The sequence below is a fragment of the Chelonia mydas genome, chromosome 17 (genome assembly GCF_015237465.2).
Source record: "Chelonia mydas isolate rCheMyd1 chromosome 17, rCheMyd1.pri.v2, whole genome shotgun sequence".
NCBI lineage: Eukaryota > Metazoa > Chordata > Testudines > Cheloniidae > Chelonia > Chelonia mydas.
Window position 1 is genome coordinate 2,993,908 of NC_051257.2, and position 16,763 is coordinate 3,010,670.

At 56.0% G+C, this 16,763-nt stretch overlaps 3 protein-coding genes across 8 annotated transcripts in view; 2 read left to right on the plus strand and 1 right to left on the minus strand.

Annotated features, from left to right (window-relative positions):
* The window catches only part of ABR (ABR activator of RhoGEF and GTPase), a 95,203-nt gene extending 86,045 nt beyond the window's left edge, over positions 1-9,158 (plus strand). For all 5 annotated transcript variants that reach the window (XM_037880571.2, XM_037880572.2, XM_037880574.2 and 2 more), the window contains 7 exons: positions 361-420; positions 709-818; positions 1,374-1,513; positions 3,134-3,268; positions 3,783-3,888; positions 5,490-5,637; positions 6,613-9,158. In XM_037880571.2, the coding sequence (XP_037736499.1) occupies positions 361-420; positions 709-818; positions 1,374-1,513; positions 3,134-3,268; positions 3,783-3,888; positions 5,490-5,637; positions 6,613-6,702 (789 nt within the window). In that variant the 3' untranslated portion in view covers positions 6,703-9,158. The remainder of the gene's footprint in view (positions 1-360; positions 421-708; positions 819-1,373; positions 1,514-3,133; positions 3,269-3,782; positions 3,889-5,489; positions 5,638-6,612) is intronic.
* A 1,742-nt stretch (positions 9,159-10,900) lies between these two features.
* On the minus strand, positions 10,901-15,044 carry TIMM22 (translocase of inner mitochondrial membrane 22). The gene is made up of 5 exons (XM_037880581.2): positions 14,625-15,044; positions 13,539-13,735; positions 12,464-12,536; positions 11,274-11,396; positions 10,901-11,157 (listed from the first exon to the last, which is right to left on the minus strand). The coding sequence occupies exons 1-4, from the start codon at positions 14,866-14,868 to the stop codon at positions 11,320-11,322; spliced, it is 591 nt and encodes a 196-aa protein (XP_037736509.1). The 5' UTR covers positions 14,869-15,044; the 3' UTR covers positions 10,901-11,157; positions 11,274-11,319.
* A 120-nt stretch (positions 15,045-15,164) lies between these two features.
* SPECC1 (sperm antigen with calponin homology and coiled-coil domains 1) overlaps positions 15,165-16,763 on the plus strand; it is a 167,322-nt gene continuing 165,723 nt past the window's right edge. Inside the window, exon 1 of one of the 2 annotated variants that reach the window (XM_037880578.2) lies at positions 15,165-15,353. Coding sequence is in view for 1 of the 2 variants with exons in the window: in XM_043531150.1 (XP_043387085.1) it covers positions 16,677-16,679 (3 nt within the window). In the remaining variant the exon portion in view is untranslated. Of the gene's footprint in view, positions 15,354-16,646; positions 16,680-16,763 lie in introns of those variants that run through there. The other variant, XM_043531150.1, reaches the window with a different exon arrangement.

Sequence of the window (16,763 nt, forward strand, 5' to 3'; positions counted from 1 at the left end):
ATATTAGGAAAAACTTTTTCACTAGGAGGGTGGTGAAGCGCTGGAATGGGTTACCTAGGGAGGTGGTGGAATCTCCTTCCTTAGTGGTTTTTAAGGTCAGGCTTGACAAAGCCCTGGCTGGGATGATTTCGTTGGGGTTGGTCCTACTTTGAGCAGGGGGTTGGACTAGATGACCTGCTGAGGTCCCTTCCAAGCCTGATCGTCTATGATTCTGTGGTAGGGCAGGAAGAGTCCACTGATGCAATGTTCTGCACGCTTCCGTGACTAGTGCCAGCGTCCTCCCCGGGATTCAGTGGGGCCGCGTCTAACGCGCAGGCCAGGGGAGCGCTTGGGAATTTCACTTTCTCTCTTTCCTCACAGCTGGACCCGCAGGCCGTGCCGACCAAGAACTGGCACACGGACGTCATTGAGATGAATGGGGTAGGTAATCCGAGGACCCATTCAACGCTCGTGCCTTAGGGCGGCCTCTCTCGGGGCGAGGGTCAGGCACTGCCCATGCGCCTGCACTCGGGATCACGATGGCTTCCCCACTTTCATCCCCCGCTGGCTAGGAGGGCTGGGCTTCTCAGGCTGCTCTGGAAACGCCTGGCCAGGGCGTGTCGCTGCCCGCTTGCCCAGGGTCCGTCAGCTCCCTGCCCTCCCCTGGGCCAGGTCCCTGCCTGCAGCTTTGCCACCCGCCCTGTGACTGAGCCCTCCATGCTCCCTCAGATCAAGGTGGAGTTCTCCATGAAGTTCACGAGCCGGGACATGAGCCTGAAGAGGACCCCGTCCAAAAAGCAGACCGGCGTCTTCGGGGTGAAAATCAGCGTTGTGACCAAGTAAGTTCCTGGCATCAGGGGACAACCCCTGTGCAGCCCCAAGCTCGGCGGCACTTCCCTTCCCCTTGGCCTCAAAGGAGCAGGCTGCTGGGTCGCCCGGGCTTGGGCCCTCCCTGGGTGTGCCGTCTCCACAACACGCCCCTCCACAACATGAGTGTTGGGCTTCCAGCCGGAGTCAGCATCCCGCTGCCAAGCGGGTCCATGTCCCTCCCTGCCACTGCGTGTGCAAGGAAGCCCTGTGCATGGCCTGCACCCAGCGCTGCTCTCGGCTTGGACCGCAGGCTGTCCCATCCCTTCCCCCGGAGCAGAGCAGGTGCATCCCAGCTTCATTCCCGCTAGCCCACGGCTCTCAGCCCGGGATTGGGGGGCAGGCCTTTTGCCCCCTCCGCTGCCCCTTCAGTCTGATTTGCCATTTCCCCTGAGCGACACCCAGCCCTGCCAGAGCAGCGGGTGCCGCCCACCCCGTGTGCATGGCCCTGTGGCTGTTTGAGGCGCAGGACGCAGCAGGCACGGGGCCTGGGGGTCTCACTCCGCTGCTCTGGTTCCCCACCCCAGGCGGGAGCGCTCCAAGGTGCCGTACATCGTGCGGCAGTGCGTCGAGGAGGTGGAGAAGAGAGGCATCGAGGAGGTCGGCATCTACCGGATCTCGGGGGTCGCCACAGACATCCAGGCGCTGAAGGCAGCCTTCGATGCAAGTGAGTGACAGGGAAATGGCTCCCCACTCCCATCCCCACCACTGCTAGCAGCGCTTTCCTGGGGGGCGGCTGAAATCACGCACACGCACCTCTCGCTAAGCTGGGCGAGGTGGGGCACAGGCTGGCTGTGGAAAGAGAAGAGCTGGTTGCTCCTGCACCACTGCTTGGAGTCCACAGGCGAAACACGTCCATCCAGCCCAGCGGTCCCTCTGCTTGGAGGCCGGAGATCCCTGGGGTAAGCGGCTAGCGAGTCCTGAGACCAGAGCCCTTCTGGGAAGGGGAGCGCGTCAGCCGAGCCCTGCAGAGCCTGTCTGTGCCAGCTCCCCTCTGCTGCACGTTCCTTGAATCCCACCGGCCTGAAAACCAGGGACTTGCTGGATAACGTGATTTTAACGTGCCGCGTGGTCTCAGTGTTGGAGCCGGAACAAGGCTAATGGTGGGATTGCCCTTCCATGCAAGGCAGCTGTGGGGAAACGGTCCCGGATCATAGAATATCAGGGTTGGAAGGGACCTGAGGAGGTCATCTAGTCCAACCCCCTGCTCAAAGCAGGACCAATCCCCAATTTTTGCCCCATATCTCTAAATGGCCCCCTCAAGGATTGAACTCTCAACCCTGGGTTTAGCAGGCCAAAGCTCAAATCACTGAGCTATCCCTCCCTCGGATGGAGCTCACCACAGACACTGGGCAGAACTGCAAAGCATAAGCACCTGGCTGCTCCGTCCCAGCCCAGCTCTTTTCCTGGGCTCTCCTTTCTATCGGCGTCCCTGCTGGGCTGCTCTCAAGGAAGCACGGAGCCAGGAGAGCCTCCCAAGAGGCTGGCAAGTTCTTCTCCATTCAGCTTTGTCTGAGAACAGGCTGCAAAGTAGAGCTGGCTATTCCCCTGTCCGGCCACTGCCAGGCCCCCCATGTCCCTCCCTGGCCCAACACCACCATTGCTGATGCTCAGTGGCAGCAGAATTAAAGATCACAAACTGTTCTGGCCCCTTCGCGGTCCACCAGTAGGAGCTGATGTGGTGCAGAACCAAACAAGGCAAGAACACTCCCTGCTGTTTCTCTGGAGTCCCTTCCTCCGCTGCTGCCCTGCAGCTGCCTCTGGGCTGGAGCACAGCAGCTCTCTGGCAGCACACAGGAGTACTGTGCAGCAGGTTGGGGCAGGAAATGGGAGAAGGATAATTCTTGGCACTTGTGTGCAGAGCCCCCCAGTGCTCAGCCAGTGAGGTGAGTACTGATTCACAGCTGGAGAGAGGGGGCGTGGCAAGGCCCCAGGCTGCCTCAGTGCTGTGCACTAGCCACTGGGCTGCATTACCTCCTGAGAGCTGCGCATCTGGCCAGAGCCTTGAGTGTCAGAGTTTGGTGCCCTGGGGGAGCTGGCGGGGACTAAGGAGCCTCCTCACTGTGCTGGGCTGGGCCAGCATCCTGATGGTCTAGGGGTCACAGAATCATAGAATATCAGGGTTGGAAGGGACCTCAGGAGGTCATCTAGTCCAACCCCCTGCTCAAAGCAGGACCAATCCCCGATTTTTGCCCCTGATCCCTAAATGGCCCCTTTAAGGATTGAACTCACAACCTGGGGTTTAGCAGGCCAATGCTCAAACCACTGAGCTGTTTCCCCCTGGCAGATAACAAGGACATTCTGGTAATGCTGAGCGACATGGACATCAACGCCATCGCGGGCACCCTGAAGCTGTACTTCCGCGAGCTCCCCGAGCCCCTCCTCACAGACCGGCTGTACCCCGCTTTCATGGAGGGGATAGGTAAGGCTCTTGCCTGGGCCTGCAGCTCCAGACCCAGGCCGGGGGGGGGGGGGGGGGGGGCTTTGCAGCAGGATGGAAGCAGCCCAAACCCCAGCACGCTGCTGGGGAGTCAGACGCATGCTGCCCTGGGCCATGCAGGGAGGCCTGGCTGGATCCTCTGCCTCGCTCCACAGCCTGCTTGGGCAGAGGGGGGCTGGTTCCTACTGAGATGCTGGGGGTCAAACCAGGGTCCAACACCAGCTGCCCCCGAGGAAGGCACCAGACCCCTGCAGTGGGTGGTTGTGGGACCGACTTCCCCGGGGGTCGGCTGCTAGTTGAGGGAGGGCTCCTGCCTTGAGGTGAGAGGTTTAGAGTCATTCCAGTGACCCCACCACACCCGCAGGCTGGGGTCTCCCGGCCAGACTCAACTGGGGCTCGTGGGCTCCGGGAAGCCTCTGGGCCGCTCAGTGCTCACAGGGTCCTCCCAGCCCGGGCTGAGCTGTGTCCACTCGCTGGGCTCTCTCCTTGTCTCCAGCACTCTCGGATCCTGCCGCCAAGGAGAACTGCATGATGCACCTTCTCCGGTCACTGCCCGATCCCAACCTCATCACTTTCCTCTTCCTGCTGGAACACTTGAAAAGGTAACGCTGGGGCCGCCGCCCCTGGTGGGGGACGCTTGGGATGGGACAGAGAATGCGCTTGGGCTCTTCTCCCCCCAGGAATGGGGAGGCCTGTCGCTGGGCTGGCCGCCCGCTGGCTGCCTTGTGCAGGAGACCGTCGTGCTAGGACAGAATCCGCAAGCAGCTGGGCTTTCTGCAGTGCTCAGAGCCCTGGGCTGGGCCCAGCAGCCCTAGTGACGCCCCAGGGGAGCGCAGCACCGGGGAGGATGCTCACGTGATGGGGCTGCTCGCACCTGGGCCCTGAGCCCTGGCCCTGCAGCGAAGACCCCCCCCCCCACCCCCAGAGGGGGGCTGTTCTCCAAGAGCTGGGCTAGCTGCTCTGTGCCGCTCAATACAGCGCTCGCTAGGCTGTCGGCTCTGGGCGCGTCTCTCTCCTGTCACTGTGCAGAGCAGTTTCTGGAGCTGGGTCTGTGGCAGCTCTTGGTGATCTCCGTGGCAGTCCCCCCACAGAGCTCTCTGGCAGCCCTGTAACGTGGCTGTTAGTATCTGTGCTTGGCTGGGGTTTTAATGGCTCCGCTCAGGGAGAAAAGTTCCCCGCTTGCCTGGCCCCTTCTAGCCCCCTTACAGCAGCGCTGTGGGCAAGGCACTGAGCCGTCCAGGGCAGTTCTTGGGCCTTCCTTGCTCCGAGATGGGCTCTGGAGTCCCTTGTGCTGCTCCTGCTGCCGTGTCTGAGGTGCGCCGAAGCGGGGCGGCGGGAGGAGGGCAGCAGCTAGTGCCCTGGCAGGGGCAGTTGTGGGTATGGCTCTGCGTGCTCTCTCTACGAGCTCCTCTGCCAAGGCCATGGAATTGCTCACGGCGCTGGCTCCAGGCACAGGGCTGGCCGGAAGGGGGAGTTTGGACACGGGCTTGAGGTCTCATGTTACTTGCGTCAGGAGGCATTTTTCTCTCTGGTTTGTTTAAGATCACACAGGGAACAGAGTGAGCAGGGGGAGGGGGCAGGCAGCGAGCGAAGGAGCCTGCTGGGAGAGGCTGGTTGGTTTCCATCCTGAGAACTTGGCCCAGCGGGTCCCTGGACCGCACTCAGCGTGTGCTGGAGGAGCACAGCTGCCTCCTAAGACAGCGATGTTGTGATGCCAGTTTCCCTGGCGCCGGAGGGCTTTGCAGAACATCGGGGGGAGGGGTGCTGGGGAGTCCTGGGCAGCTTCGAACGCCACCCCAGACCTTTCACAGGGCACAGGCACATCGTACCACCCCAGACAGCAGCACAGGGCTGGCAGCGCAACCCCCGGCAGCTGCTGATCCATCGAATTGGGTCCTGTCCCCAGCGGGAGGGGGACAGAGCCCTGCAGTGCACCTGGCCTGTGTCCCACAGACAGTGAGGCTGGGGAGACGCTGTGGCCGGCAGTGCTCTGCCTGAGGGGCCAGGGGCCTCAACAGAGGGGGCAGTTTGGACGGGGCTGAGAGAGTGGCTCAGCTTGCTGCTCCCCTCCCCTGTGTTGTCTGGGGGAGCACGAGTGGCTCTGGGAGCCTCTCACCCAGCCAGGTGGCCTGCGAGGGCAGCTCTGGGGTGGCTCCAGATCCACCTCTGCAGTGGACTGACTCTCCCCCCTCCCCTCACGCAGGGTTGCCGAAAAGGAGCCCATCAACAAAATGTCCCTCCACAACCTGGCCACGGTCTTTGGCCCAACACTGCTGAGACCCTCCGAGGTGGAGAGCAAAGGACACCTCACCTTGGCCTCCGACATCTGGTCCCATGACGTTATGGCACAGGTATGTGGGCCGAGCGCTGCTCTGGCTCCATCCAGTTGGGGAAGCAGTGCCCTCTGCTGGGCTGTGCGTGTTGTCCCCTCGCTGAGCTGCGGCTCACACCTGTACAGGGCGTCCCCCCGCGTGTCGGAGCCGGGCTGCGGCCCCTCTCATAGCTCACGCACAGCTGGGCAGGGGGTACACCAGCAGGGCTGGCCTCAGCACCATTATACCTGCCGTGACGAACTTGGTTGTCACCCGCAGGGTGGTTAACCCTGAACGTTTCTGGTCACCTAGCCTCCCTCATCCATCAGTCCGTGCTCTCCATGCATGCCTCGGCAAGGCAACCTGGCGTCCTGCCCAGCTGGGAAACAGCAGACGCCACCCCGCTGGGAGACGGTTCTGCTGTTAACCAGATGGCCACCAGCTCAGCCCATTGGTTCATCCAGGACCAGTCTCCTGCCTCTGCCTGATTCTAGAGCCAGAAAGCCCCAGAAAGCTGCTGGCCAGCGGTGCAGAGCTGCCTGGGTGGAGGCGGCTCTGTCTGTCTCAGCCAGGACACGTTCTGTGCAGCGTGGGTAAATCTGAGCGGGGCTGTGACTGGCTTCGGGGAGTGTGGTAGTGTCTGGGTGACTCCCTAGCCCACGTGGCCCTCAGTAGGATGGGGGGGGCCTGCATTGTGTTGTGTACAGCACCTGGCCCAGTGGGGTCCAATCCTGAGCAGGCCTCTGGGTGCCACCGCATTAAAAACCTGCAGTGGATCAGGCTCCTCAGCTCGGTGTTATGTGCATTCAAACAGCCCTTGTTTGGCTCTGGTTTCCCTGTGGGAGAAGGGCTGGGTTTAGTCACCTTCAGGGATAGACTCATCCCCTCCCCTGGCTTTTTGCACTTGAAGGTTCTTCTAATGGCTGGAGGCAGGGGCTGGCCTGGCGGCTCTGTCCCCTCGCCAGCTCAGTGTCCAGCCCAGCCCTGACTCTCTCTCCTCTGCGTCCCCTGCAGGTCCAGGTTCTCCTTTACTACCTGCAGCATCCTCCCATCTCCTTCGCGGAGCTGAAACGCAACACACTCTACTTCTCCACAGACGTGTAGCCTGCGCTGAGAAGGCACCAGCTGCACACGAACCCAGCCTCCCAGAGCGTGGGGCACAGCACAGACTAGCCTCGCCCTGCGGGGAGATGGGCACTTCCCCAGAACAGTGCCCGCTGCATCTTTGGTACCATTTTGTACAAGTCTCCAACCCTGGCCCAGGCCCTGCGCGCCCTGTCTAGTAGTCGTGTCTTACGTACCTTCGTGGTCAGGAATTGTTTTTTATGTATATTTGTTCGACAGAAGAGGTAGTGACTGACGGGCCGCAAGCCCCTCGCTTTGTTCATTTCCTGCCAGGCTCCTGTTCCTTCGAAGGCCGTTGCAACTCTCCTTTTGCCCTCCCCAGCTTCAGCCAAGCGTCCCTTCGTCTCGCCCGCTCGAAGTCTGCAGCATCACACCAGTGCCTGTTTGGTTTGCCTCGTCCCCTGTGCCTGCACGTGCAGCGTTGGCTGGCCTCTTGCATCAGAGGCTGAGAAGGGACCAAGGACTCCCCCTTTCTACCCATCAAGACGACGAGCTCCTTTGTCTTGCTGTCCGTGTGAACGGTGGACTCTGCTCCCTCTTGGAGCAAACCTTTGGCCACAAAAGTGGGTGGGGGGGACATTTTTAATGTCTGTCCCAGGTGCTTTACAGCTAGGGCCTGTGGCCTATGCTTTCTGCCTGTTTGTCGTGTCCTCCGTGGCTATCCCCCTGCTGTTTCTCCTCTCCCGCTGTGTAATGTTGAGGGTAACCTGCTCTCTAGAATGGGGCAGAGGTGCCTTTGGCAGGCTTGTGTGGAAAGAAGAAAGGGCTGTCCCATTACACTACCACTACTACCCTGCCTCCATCTGGGTGTGCCACGTGACTGGCTTCTAGCCCCCAGCTGTCTCCAGGGGACGTTAGGTACGGACGAGGTTCAGCCAGGAGCTCCCTGAAGCGCACCTGCTGGAGTGACCAGGTGGGGCAACGCCCCTCAGTCCTGCAGCACGAGGGAGGAGTGACTGTCCCGAAAGCCTCACATACCTCGTCAATACCAATGCCTTAGCCCTTGGCACCCGTTCCTCTCCAGTGGAGCACTGCCGCGAAGGCACAACTGAGCAGCTAGGCTTCCTTCCCCAGCATTACCCGGGGGCCTCTTCCCTCTGGGAGCTGCACTGTGCAGCCTTTCCGCTGAGCTACCCTTCTGAGAACCAGGCGAAGGGGAGGGAGGGAGCCAGGCTCTGCTTTGGTACCACCAAGCCACACGCAGGCTGGCCCCTTGTAAACCCTGCAGGAGGCTGCCGGAGTCTGTAGGACAACAGCTGCTTTTTGTCCCTTCCTGCACCAAGGTAAACAGCTTCTGAGCTGAAAGCGAACTCGAAGGGCAGAGCCTCGTGGAGATGGGGGCCTGGAAGGGGAAAGCCCACTGTGCTTGGAACAGGAGCTGGATTCTCCCCACGTGGCTCTCCCTCATGGCACCAGCCTGACATGGTGGAAGCTAAAGCACATCCATTCAGCCAGCCTGGGTACATGCTATTCTGCTGGGACAGCTTCCCCCAGCTCGTTCCCTTTGAATTCTAACCTCCAGCCCTTGTGGCAAGGCAGCGATGGCTCTGCCTGCTGGCTGGGATGTGTCCCACAGATAAACACTATCTTGTGTTCTCTTCTGTGGGCTCCTGCTCTTGTAGCTTGAGAGCACCCCAACCTACCCTGACTCCTGGAGCCCACAGACAGGTGCTGGGACCTGCCAAGGAAACTAACCCTGCCTTTTTTTCTCCCCTCCCCCACCCCCTTTTCTTGGGGCGGGGGGAAGCTCTGCCCACTACCCCTACACCCTCTGTGCCAAATGCCGATGGACAGCTGGTTTATTTGGGGTGACCAAACATATCCCTTGTAACAGCAGTGCTGCCTTTAACTGCTGTTCCACGTGCTGTCTTAAAGATCAGCCTCGGGGGGCTGAAGGCAGCTGCTAGCCCCACAGCACTGAAGCAGCTAAAGGGAGAGGGAAGTCTTGCAATGCCAGTCTAAAGGGCTTACACTCCAGCCCCCACGCTGCTGGCGACACAGAAGCGAAATGGCATTGGACACACTGACCAGGTGTCGCACTTTGCCCTGGATAACGGGACTGAGCTTAGATCGAACTGCACAATGGATCCCTGTGTGTTTTATGTACCTACATCTGTCAACTGTGGTGTCATTCCAAAGGGAGACTCTGACCCACCCCCACACCAGTTCAAAGGGCTGGAGACCAGCCCCCTGCACAAACTGTGGCAATCCCATGGGCTGTGTTTTCATTTTTCCTACAGCGGGGTGGGAGGTGTCGGACTCTTGTGGCTACAGGTAGAATAGAACGGTTCATTAATATTTGACTTTTACTAAGTTAAGATCTATTTTTTGTTTGTGTTCTGTTTCAACTTCTGTAGATTATAAACTTTCAATGGATGTAAACCATGTGAAAAATGTTAATAAAAAGCAAAGCCCTGACGTTTGCACAAAAAGTAGCTCGGTGGTGTAGATGTTTGCATCAAGCAGCAGCGAGCTGGTTATCTCCAACAGACGCTGCCTCTTCACTTTCCTTCCTTGCAGTGTAAATACTGCTATTTACTGCAGGCCTCTCTGAGGCCCAAGCACACATGCTGCTCCCGTTGGGCAGGCAGGTCTCTACACCAAGAAGCTGCAAAGCCCAGCTGCTGCATGCTGTGTCACTCTGTGATCCACTGCTAAGAGCAGTAGCCAGCCCGCGCTGGGAACCTCTGAGAGCTGACCGCTCACATGGGGCTGGCTCCCCACCCCAGCTGAAAGTGGGGACACATGGGGTGGAAGACAGCAGTGTTTCCCTTCCCAAAAGGGACACTCAAGCACAGCTAAAACCCTGCTGCTGCTCTCACTGGTCCAGTGCTGACATGGCTGTCATTACCCCAGGGCAGTCAGCAGCCTGTGACCAGGTGGCCATGATTCACCGGGGGCCCACACTGGAAGCTGGAACCCGCCCTCATCTCAGGAGCCTGGGCTATAGACCACTTAAGAGAGTAGTAGTGGTTGAGCCATTCACAAAGGCAAACCAGGTTAATACCAGTTTAACCAGGCCTGAGCCTACCAAACTAACCATGTTTGTTCTAAGGGGTGGGAACAGCTGTCTTAGAAACGTGACAGCCAGAACTCACCCTAAGGCACCAGTTCATGGGTGCTAATGAACAATCAATTATGACTACACTATGGATAAGTCCATGGAGGAAGCCAGCAGCTATGGAAGACCAGCCCTTTCAGCACCACTTGGAAAGCTAAACACACTTAACCCATGCGTCCATCTCCTCCAGCCTGCTGTAGTAACAGTCGACCCAGACTCTAGCTTTGCTCACTTCCCATAATACCCTGCAGTGGGCCCAGGCTTAACATCTTCCCCTACATTCAATGAGAGAGTTCTAAGCCCCTCTGCCTGCTGAACGCCACTTTCAGCCACAGCTCTGCACAGGCTTAGTTGAGATGGTGTAAGGCATCAGACTGCTTACAGCTGCTGCATACCCTGCATGGCCTTGAACCTGAGTCTCCCTTTGGAAGAGCCTATCAACACGTACCTCCAGGCAGCATGCAGCTAACTAGCCATTACTGCAGCAGTCCCCCAGCCCAATGTGACAGAAACTCAGTGCATGATTTAATTGGCAATCAGTCTGAAATATGGCCTAAAGTCCTACTCAAGTCCAGCTGGTAGCTCTAGTGCACAATAATACAGCTTCTAGTAATAGCCAGCACCACAGAGCATACAAAATCGGTGCCGCTTGGTCATGGGAAAAGGATTGCGTCCTGCTAAGTAAATAGGAAGCTCCCGACACTGTTCTAATGCAATGGCTTCCTAGTCTCTCCACAACTTTTTGGAGTTAACGTTTTGATCCAACGGCAGATGAAGCAGTAGCTCATCACTTGCTGTGTTACTACGTGAGATTAGCTCAGCTAGGCAGGCTTGCCATATAATATTATACTTCTGTCAACAAGCCGCTTTTTCCTAAATTGTTTGGTTGAAATGTTGTGGGTGGCAGCTCAGTCACTGGCATCACTAGGCAAAATGCCTTCTCACTTTGTTCTCGAAGACATGGTAAGGAAAGTTGGTTCCTATTTAGTTGTACTTTAAAGCATTGTATAGAGGGTTAGGTACGCTCCAGCGGATATTAAAAAATGCCTGGAATTAGTTATTCTTTCCCCCACAAGGTCTTGTTTCTACCCAACAGAGCAGCACATTGCAAACCCGTTACTGTTAAACGTTCGCAGCAAACTGACAACCCAGCTTGCTGCATTTATTTATCAAGATTCTGACAGCTTGCCTCTTTCAGCACCAGCAAAACATTCCCCAGAAGTCAGACCCCAAAGGATCCGGAAGGCTTAACGAGAAGAGGCTTAGTTCTTGGAAACTGACCGTTTATCCATTCCGATGATGACACTGATCACCGTATGTCCAAAAGCCTGGCTCAATTCCAAGGAACTCCAGCACCTGAGCATGAAATAAGCCTGCCAGGGCGAGGGGTGAAAGGATTATCAGTCATTTCGGAAACAGCAGGCAACATCCTGCTCTGATCACCCCTCCAAAGGCAGGGAAGTAAGTCTGGTGAACCCACAGCTCTTACCAGCAGCACTGGAACACAAGTGAAACTTTCCCACAGGACTGCGTTGTTACCGTAGGTAATAATCAATCACTGCTGAGAAAGCAGCAAAGCCACCACAGCCAATGGCCCCTGCTTTTAAACCAGCTGCAATGCAAAAAGGGAAGGGAAAGAATTAGAAATACCCTGCATTTCTTCCCATTTACTGGCTTATGCTGCTGGCCTTGAAGAGGTCCCAGGATTGCAGTTTTCCATGCAGAGAATCTTGCACTCCAATTTTAATTGGATTAGGGGACTTAGATGCATCCCCGGAATTTGACACACACTGCACTTGGAACCACAGGGGCTGGGCCTGTGTGCTGCACTAACTGAGCTTTGTTATGGTTTCTCTGCCTCTGAAGGGCTGCAGATGAATATTGCCAGCTCTGATGCAATGGCTGGATTCACTTGGCTCTGAGCTCAGCACTGCAGGTGACTTAGAGTGGCTGAACAGTATGATGGGGACAGAAAGGCAGCAGCTGCTTTAAGAGCTCTGAAAGGATTAGGTCCAGGCCAGACACAGTATAATAGACTTAATTAGGAGCCCTTTCTAGAGCTGTTTGCTTCCCTTAATGCTCTTTGGGAAGACCCCTTTGAGGAAGGGAAAAGAAGGCAGAACTCCAACTTTGCTGAAAAGCACCACAATCCTGTGCTTCAGCACAACCACAGCTCCCCCTTCCAGGCATATTCTTAACAAGGGAGCATTTGGTGGGTTCTTGCCAGAAGCCCAGGTGCTAAGCAGTGATTGGTGCTGGACTATGCCCCATTCTGATGGCTATTAGCTAGACTCGCTCTGGGGCGCCAGCTGCTGCTGGCATTTCTTAGGTGGTATTTGCTGTGCAATATTCTGTTTAAAAGTGGTTATTCTACATCTTATCCAAATGTAATAACACCCAAAGTTACTCTGAAAACCTTGAATAAAGATATTTTTCCATTTGACTGATGCTTGTGTATAGTCAGTTTCACTGTACCGTTTATTAGCAGGGAAGCAAATGCAGCACCTAAAGCAAATTTAACTCATTTTGAACCATTACAAGTTCCATGGTGATGCCCCCTTAATACTACATGGAAGTGTTCTGCACTTAGGATGTCTAGAAAAGATTGCAGTACATCCATGTAGCTGGCAGTCTTGGCCAGAGCTAGCACAGAAACAGTTCAAAGTAAGTGCTACTAACCTCTAAAGCCAATGGCTCCTCCAGTGATGCACCCACTAACAACACTGTTCTTCCAGTCTGATTTTCCACGATACTGTGGAATGGAGAAACGCAGTAGAGTTACAGTAGAAAAGTGCACGTGGAACTATTAGCACAGCTACTTAATGTTAGTTTTAGAGAATAAAAACACCCCTCCAGTCCCCTTGACTCACAGCTGACCATGCTTGTCCCTAATTTTCCAGTAGATAGCAACACTGACCTTTGGTGTGAGACTTCTTGGGGGAAGGGGGAGTATTACCTAAGACACTTAGGGTACATCTACACAATGAAACGCCAGGGGTTGGTCTGTATCAGCTGATTTGGGCTTGCAAGGTTTGGGCTGCAGGGCTATAAAACTGCAGTTTAGACATCCAGGCTGGAGCCTAGGCTCCAGCCCAAGCCCGAATGTCTACAATACAGTAGCCCTGTAAACCTGAGTCAGCTGACAAGGGCCAGCTGTGGATGTTTTATTACCATGTAGACATACCCTTATTCTTCTACATGAGTTAATTACACTTTCCAATTAAAATAAAGAAACTTGTTGCCTTATTTCTAAGGAAATATGAAAGTCAAGAGTTTTAGCAGTGAGACAAGCAAGGTCACTTTGCTCTCTAGCTACACAATGAGATCCAGGACCTGATCCAGAATTATCCTCCAGGACCTGATTTTCACCCCAACCTCCTTTTTGCTTCTAAAATGTTACAGGCCCAAATAATTATGGGTACAACTGACAGGGAGATTTTTTTTAAAAAAAGGTTGGCTAGGCTTTAAAATATAGTCCCCAAACTTAACCATATATTTATCCAGCCCTGGAACTGGAATGATCTTTGTTACCAAGTGTGCCCTAAGAGGGTTGTTCTGTACTTTTTTCTGTTATAACAAGGAATCAGAGGCTGGAAAACACCGAAAACCAACAGGCTACGTGTGCTTCATTTTCCTGCTAGAGCTGTTTTCCACCACCCAAGGTTGCTTTAGTGTAGCTCAAGAGCAAGTTAGGTAGGAATACACACATGTCAAGGGTTTCTAAAGAATGAAAGCATTTCTGTTGGCTACTTACAGACTCTACTAGACATTCAGTACAGGAGAACATAGCACCCACAATGGCAAAGTTTTTGGCATAGGACATCCCTCGTTGTCCCATATCTTTAAGAACTTCTTTTGCAGTTGGTGTACGATAGGGATCCTTGGGATCAAACCCTACATTGGTATCGATGCCTGCTGTGAATACACCAAATGCTCCTCCCAAAACAAAACCTAAAGAAGCCAAAAAAACCCAGTGAGAATAGAATGTCTCCCTATTGATTGCAGCAATGCAGCACGGTCATCACAACAAACATCCCAGCATCCTGACATGTTACAGCTTGTACAAGACATTTGTGGTCAGAAGCATGGACTTCCCCCCACAGTCACATTACTAACATAGCGCATCTCGAAGCACCTCAGGCAGCCCTTCTGTTACCGCCCAGGGCCAGTAATGGAGAGCCCGGTGTACAAAGCGGGAAACTGAGGCACAGGGAGAGAGAAGTAACTGACCGGAATATAAAAACGGGCATACTGGGTCAGGCCAATGGTTCAGCTAGCCCAGTATCCTGTCCTCTGACAGATGCCAGTGCTAGATCCTTCAGAGGGAATGAAGAAAACAGGGCAATTACTGAGTGATCCATCCCCTGTCGCCCAGTCCCTGCTTCTGGCGCTCAGAGATTTAGGGACCCAGAGCATGGAGGTTGTGATCCTGATCTTCTTGGCTAATAGTCATTGATGGACTTGTCCTCCATGAACGTATCTAGCTCTTTTTTGAACCCGGTTTTAGCATCCCCTGGCAAGGAGTTCCACAGGGTGGCGTTGCCTTGTGCGAAGAGGTATGTCCTTAGGTTTGTTTCCAACCAGCCGCCTGTCCACTGCATTGGGTGATCCCCCCCACCCCGTTCCCCCCCCCGTTCCCCGCTCCACTGGTGATTCTATAACCCTCCATCACCCCCCGCGGCCCCCCCCGCGGCCTCTCCTTGTAACACCCCAGCCCGGGTCAGGACAGGGGGCTCCAATCCGGGCGCGGCCCCGGGGCCCCGGCAGCTCGAGCGGCGGGAAGGGGAGATGGGCGCCGGCTGCCACCCGCCCCCGTGCCGGGCGCGGCCCCGCTCCGCACCTCCCACGCAGGCCAGCGCCGCCTTGAACCCGCAGCTCTCCATGACCCGCTCGATCAGCTTCTGCTCCTCGCTCCTGGGCGGGGCCGGGATGCCCCCCAGCGCGGCGGGGTCCAGCGCCCGGGCCTGGCGCGGCCCCCGCCGCTCCCCCACCAGGTGCTCCAGCAGGAGGCTGTACTGCAGCTGGGCCGGCTCAGGCCCGGGGCCGGCGGGCGCGCTCCCCGCCGGGGAGGAGGCCGCCGCCATGACAGGCCGGGTAAACTCAGTCGCTGCCTCCCCAGCCGTAGATTCCACACTCGAAGTTGCAAGGGTGCGGGGTGCTTCTGCCCCGGCCGCCTGTGGTTCCGCAGCAGCCGATTCGACACAGTGGAACCACGCGCGGGCGGGCTGCGACACCCTCGTCCCAGCAGACTACAACTCCCAGCATGCCCGTCACCGAAGGGCTAAGGTGCGCCGGGATTCATGGCTCTTGTAGCCCCTCTCTAACCGCTATGCGCCTGGACCCCGCAAAGAGACTATGACTCCCGGCATGCTCCGCCGCCTCAGGCCTCGCCGCACCGCCAGGCTCCGCTGCGCGCGGCATCTTGGGATTCGTAGTCCGGAGGGTCTGAGAGGAAGAACCACATTTCCCAGGGTGCCCCGCGGCAGCTCGCCCCCTGGCGGCCGTTAGGACCGTTGCCGAAGAGAGGAAAGGTGCTTGCGGCCAGAGCATCCTTGGGAGGAGGAGGCAGGTGAGCGGGGCTGGGGCGGGCTGGGCCAGGGGGGTGGGAGGCAGAGGGGCCGTTCTGACAGGAGGCTGGGGCCTCGGCCATGGCAGGAGGGTCCCTGGTGGCTGCCCTGCAAAGGGGGTCGGGAGGGACCCTGGGCCCTAATGCAGAGGGGCATCCCCAGGCAGGCCACAGGTGCCAGTGGTTACTTGGAGGGCAGCCAAAGTGCTGGGTGTCCGCTCCCCCTCTGGAGCCCTGCAGCCACCCTCAGGCCTTGGGGAAAGCCCTGGGTCCCGGTGTGCAATGGGCCCCGCTCTGCCTGCTGGCCAGGAAGAGCAGGGCTGTCCCCTGGGTGGCTCTCATTGACACCGCGCGGTGGCCTTGCCAAGGTGCCCAATCCCAGAGAGGGAGGCTCCGCTGCCCTTCAAGCCTTTATGGGTACCTGTGCAGTGGGGTTGGTCAAATGTCACCCACAGAGTCCTACGATGCACCCCCCTGACTTTCTCTTGTCTTCTGGGGTGAGTGGCCCCAGAAAGTTGATAAGTCCCAGCATCTGAGGTGGCTGCTTGGGCTAAGACAAGGGCAGCTCCACTCCACTTCATTTTACGTACGTTAGACAGAGAAACACCAGGTGGACAGATGTTGTCCATGCAGCCCCTCAGCTGAGAGAAGTTTGGATGTCCCTGGCATAACGTAGCACTCATGCCTGGGGGTTTGTACAGATCAGGGGGAGAGAGAGAGCTCAGTGGTTTGAGCATTGGCCTGCTAAACCCAGGGTTGTGAGTTCAATCCTTGAGGGGGCCATTTAGGGATGTGGGGTAAAAATTGGGGATTGGTCCTGCTTTGAGTAGTCGGTTGGACTAGATGATCTCCTGAGGTCCCTTCCAACCCTGATATTCTATGATCAAGGGGCACTGAGAGTTTATACAACATCTATCTTGCAGTCACAAAATGCAATCCTGATTAGTGTCAGATCAGGAAGGGATTTTAACTCTTACACTACTGTTTATTTTGTTTGGCAGTAGCATAGAAACTTCCCATTAATACTTCCCACCTTGATAAGCTTACCCCCCTTAAAAGGGAGGCTGTAAGCTAAAATAAATACTTCAGTCATATATGCAATTTGTTCATGCTTCATTTTGCTCAGTAGTGGTATAGCTGGGCCAGTTTCACTTTTTGATTCTCATGCACTAGCACAAGTCTGTTGCTAAGCTTGCTGCAGGGAAGGGAAGGATGGGTTTAAAACCAAACAAAATGTTTTTGTTATAGTTCTGTGGAAAGTTTTTACTATTAATATATTTTTTTTAAATCTGCAGTTTTTGGCCTAACCGTCAAGGAATAACTGTTATGGTGAGAATGGGTTGCTTTGAGGCACTGAATTTTAATAATTTAAAATGTTAGAAAACATTGTAATGGTTATTTTAAAAGGAATTT

Coding starts and splice junctions, on each gene's coding strand:
- TIMM22 (XM_037880581.2), bottom strand. CDS start 14,868: ATGGCGGCGGCCTCCTCCCCGGCGGGGAGCGCGCCCGCCGGCCCCGGG. Junction 13,736..14,624: donor GGCGCTGGCCTGCGTGGGAG/GTGCGGAGCGGG, acceptor TGGCTTCTTTAG/GTTTTGTTTTGGGAGGAGCA. Junction 12,537..13,538: donor CTGAATGTCTAGTAGAGTCT/GTAAGTAGCCAA, acceptor TCCATTCCACAG/TATCGTGGAAAATCAGACTG.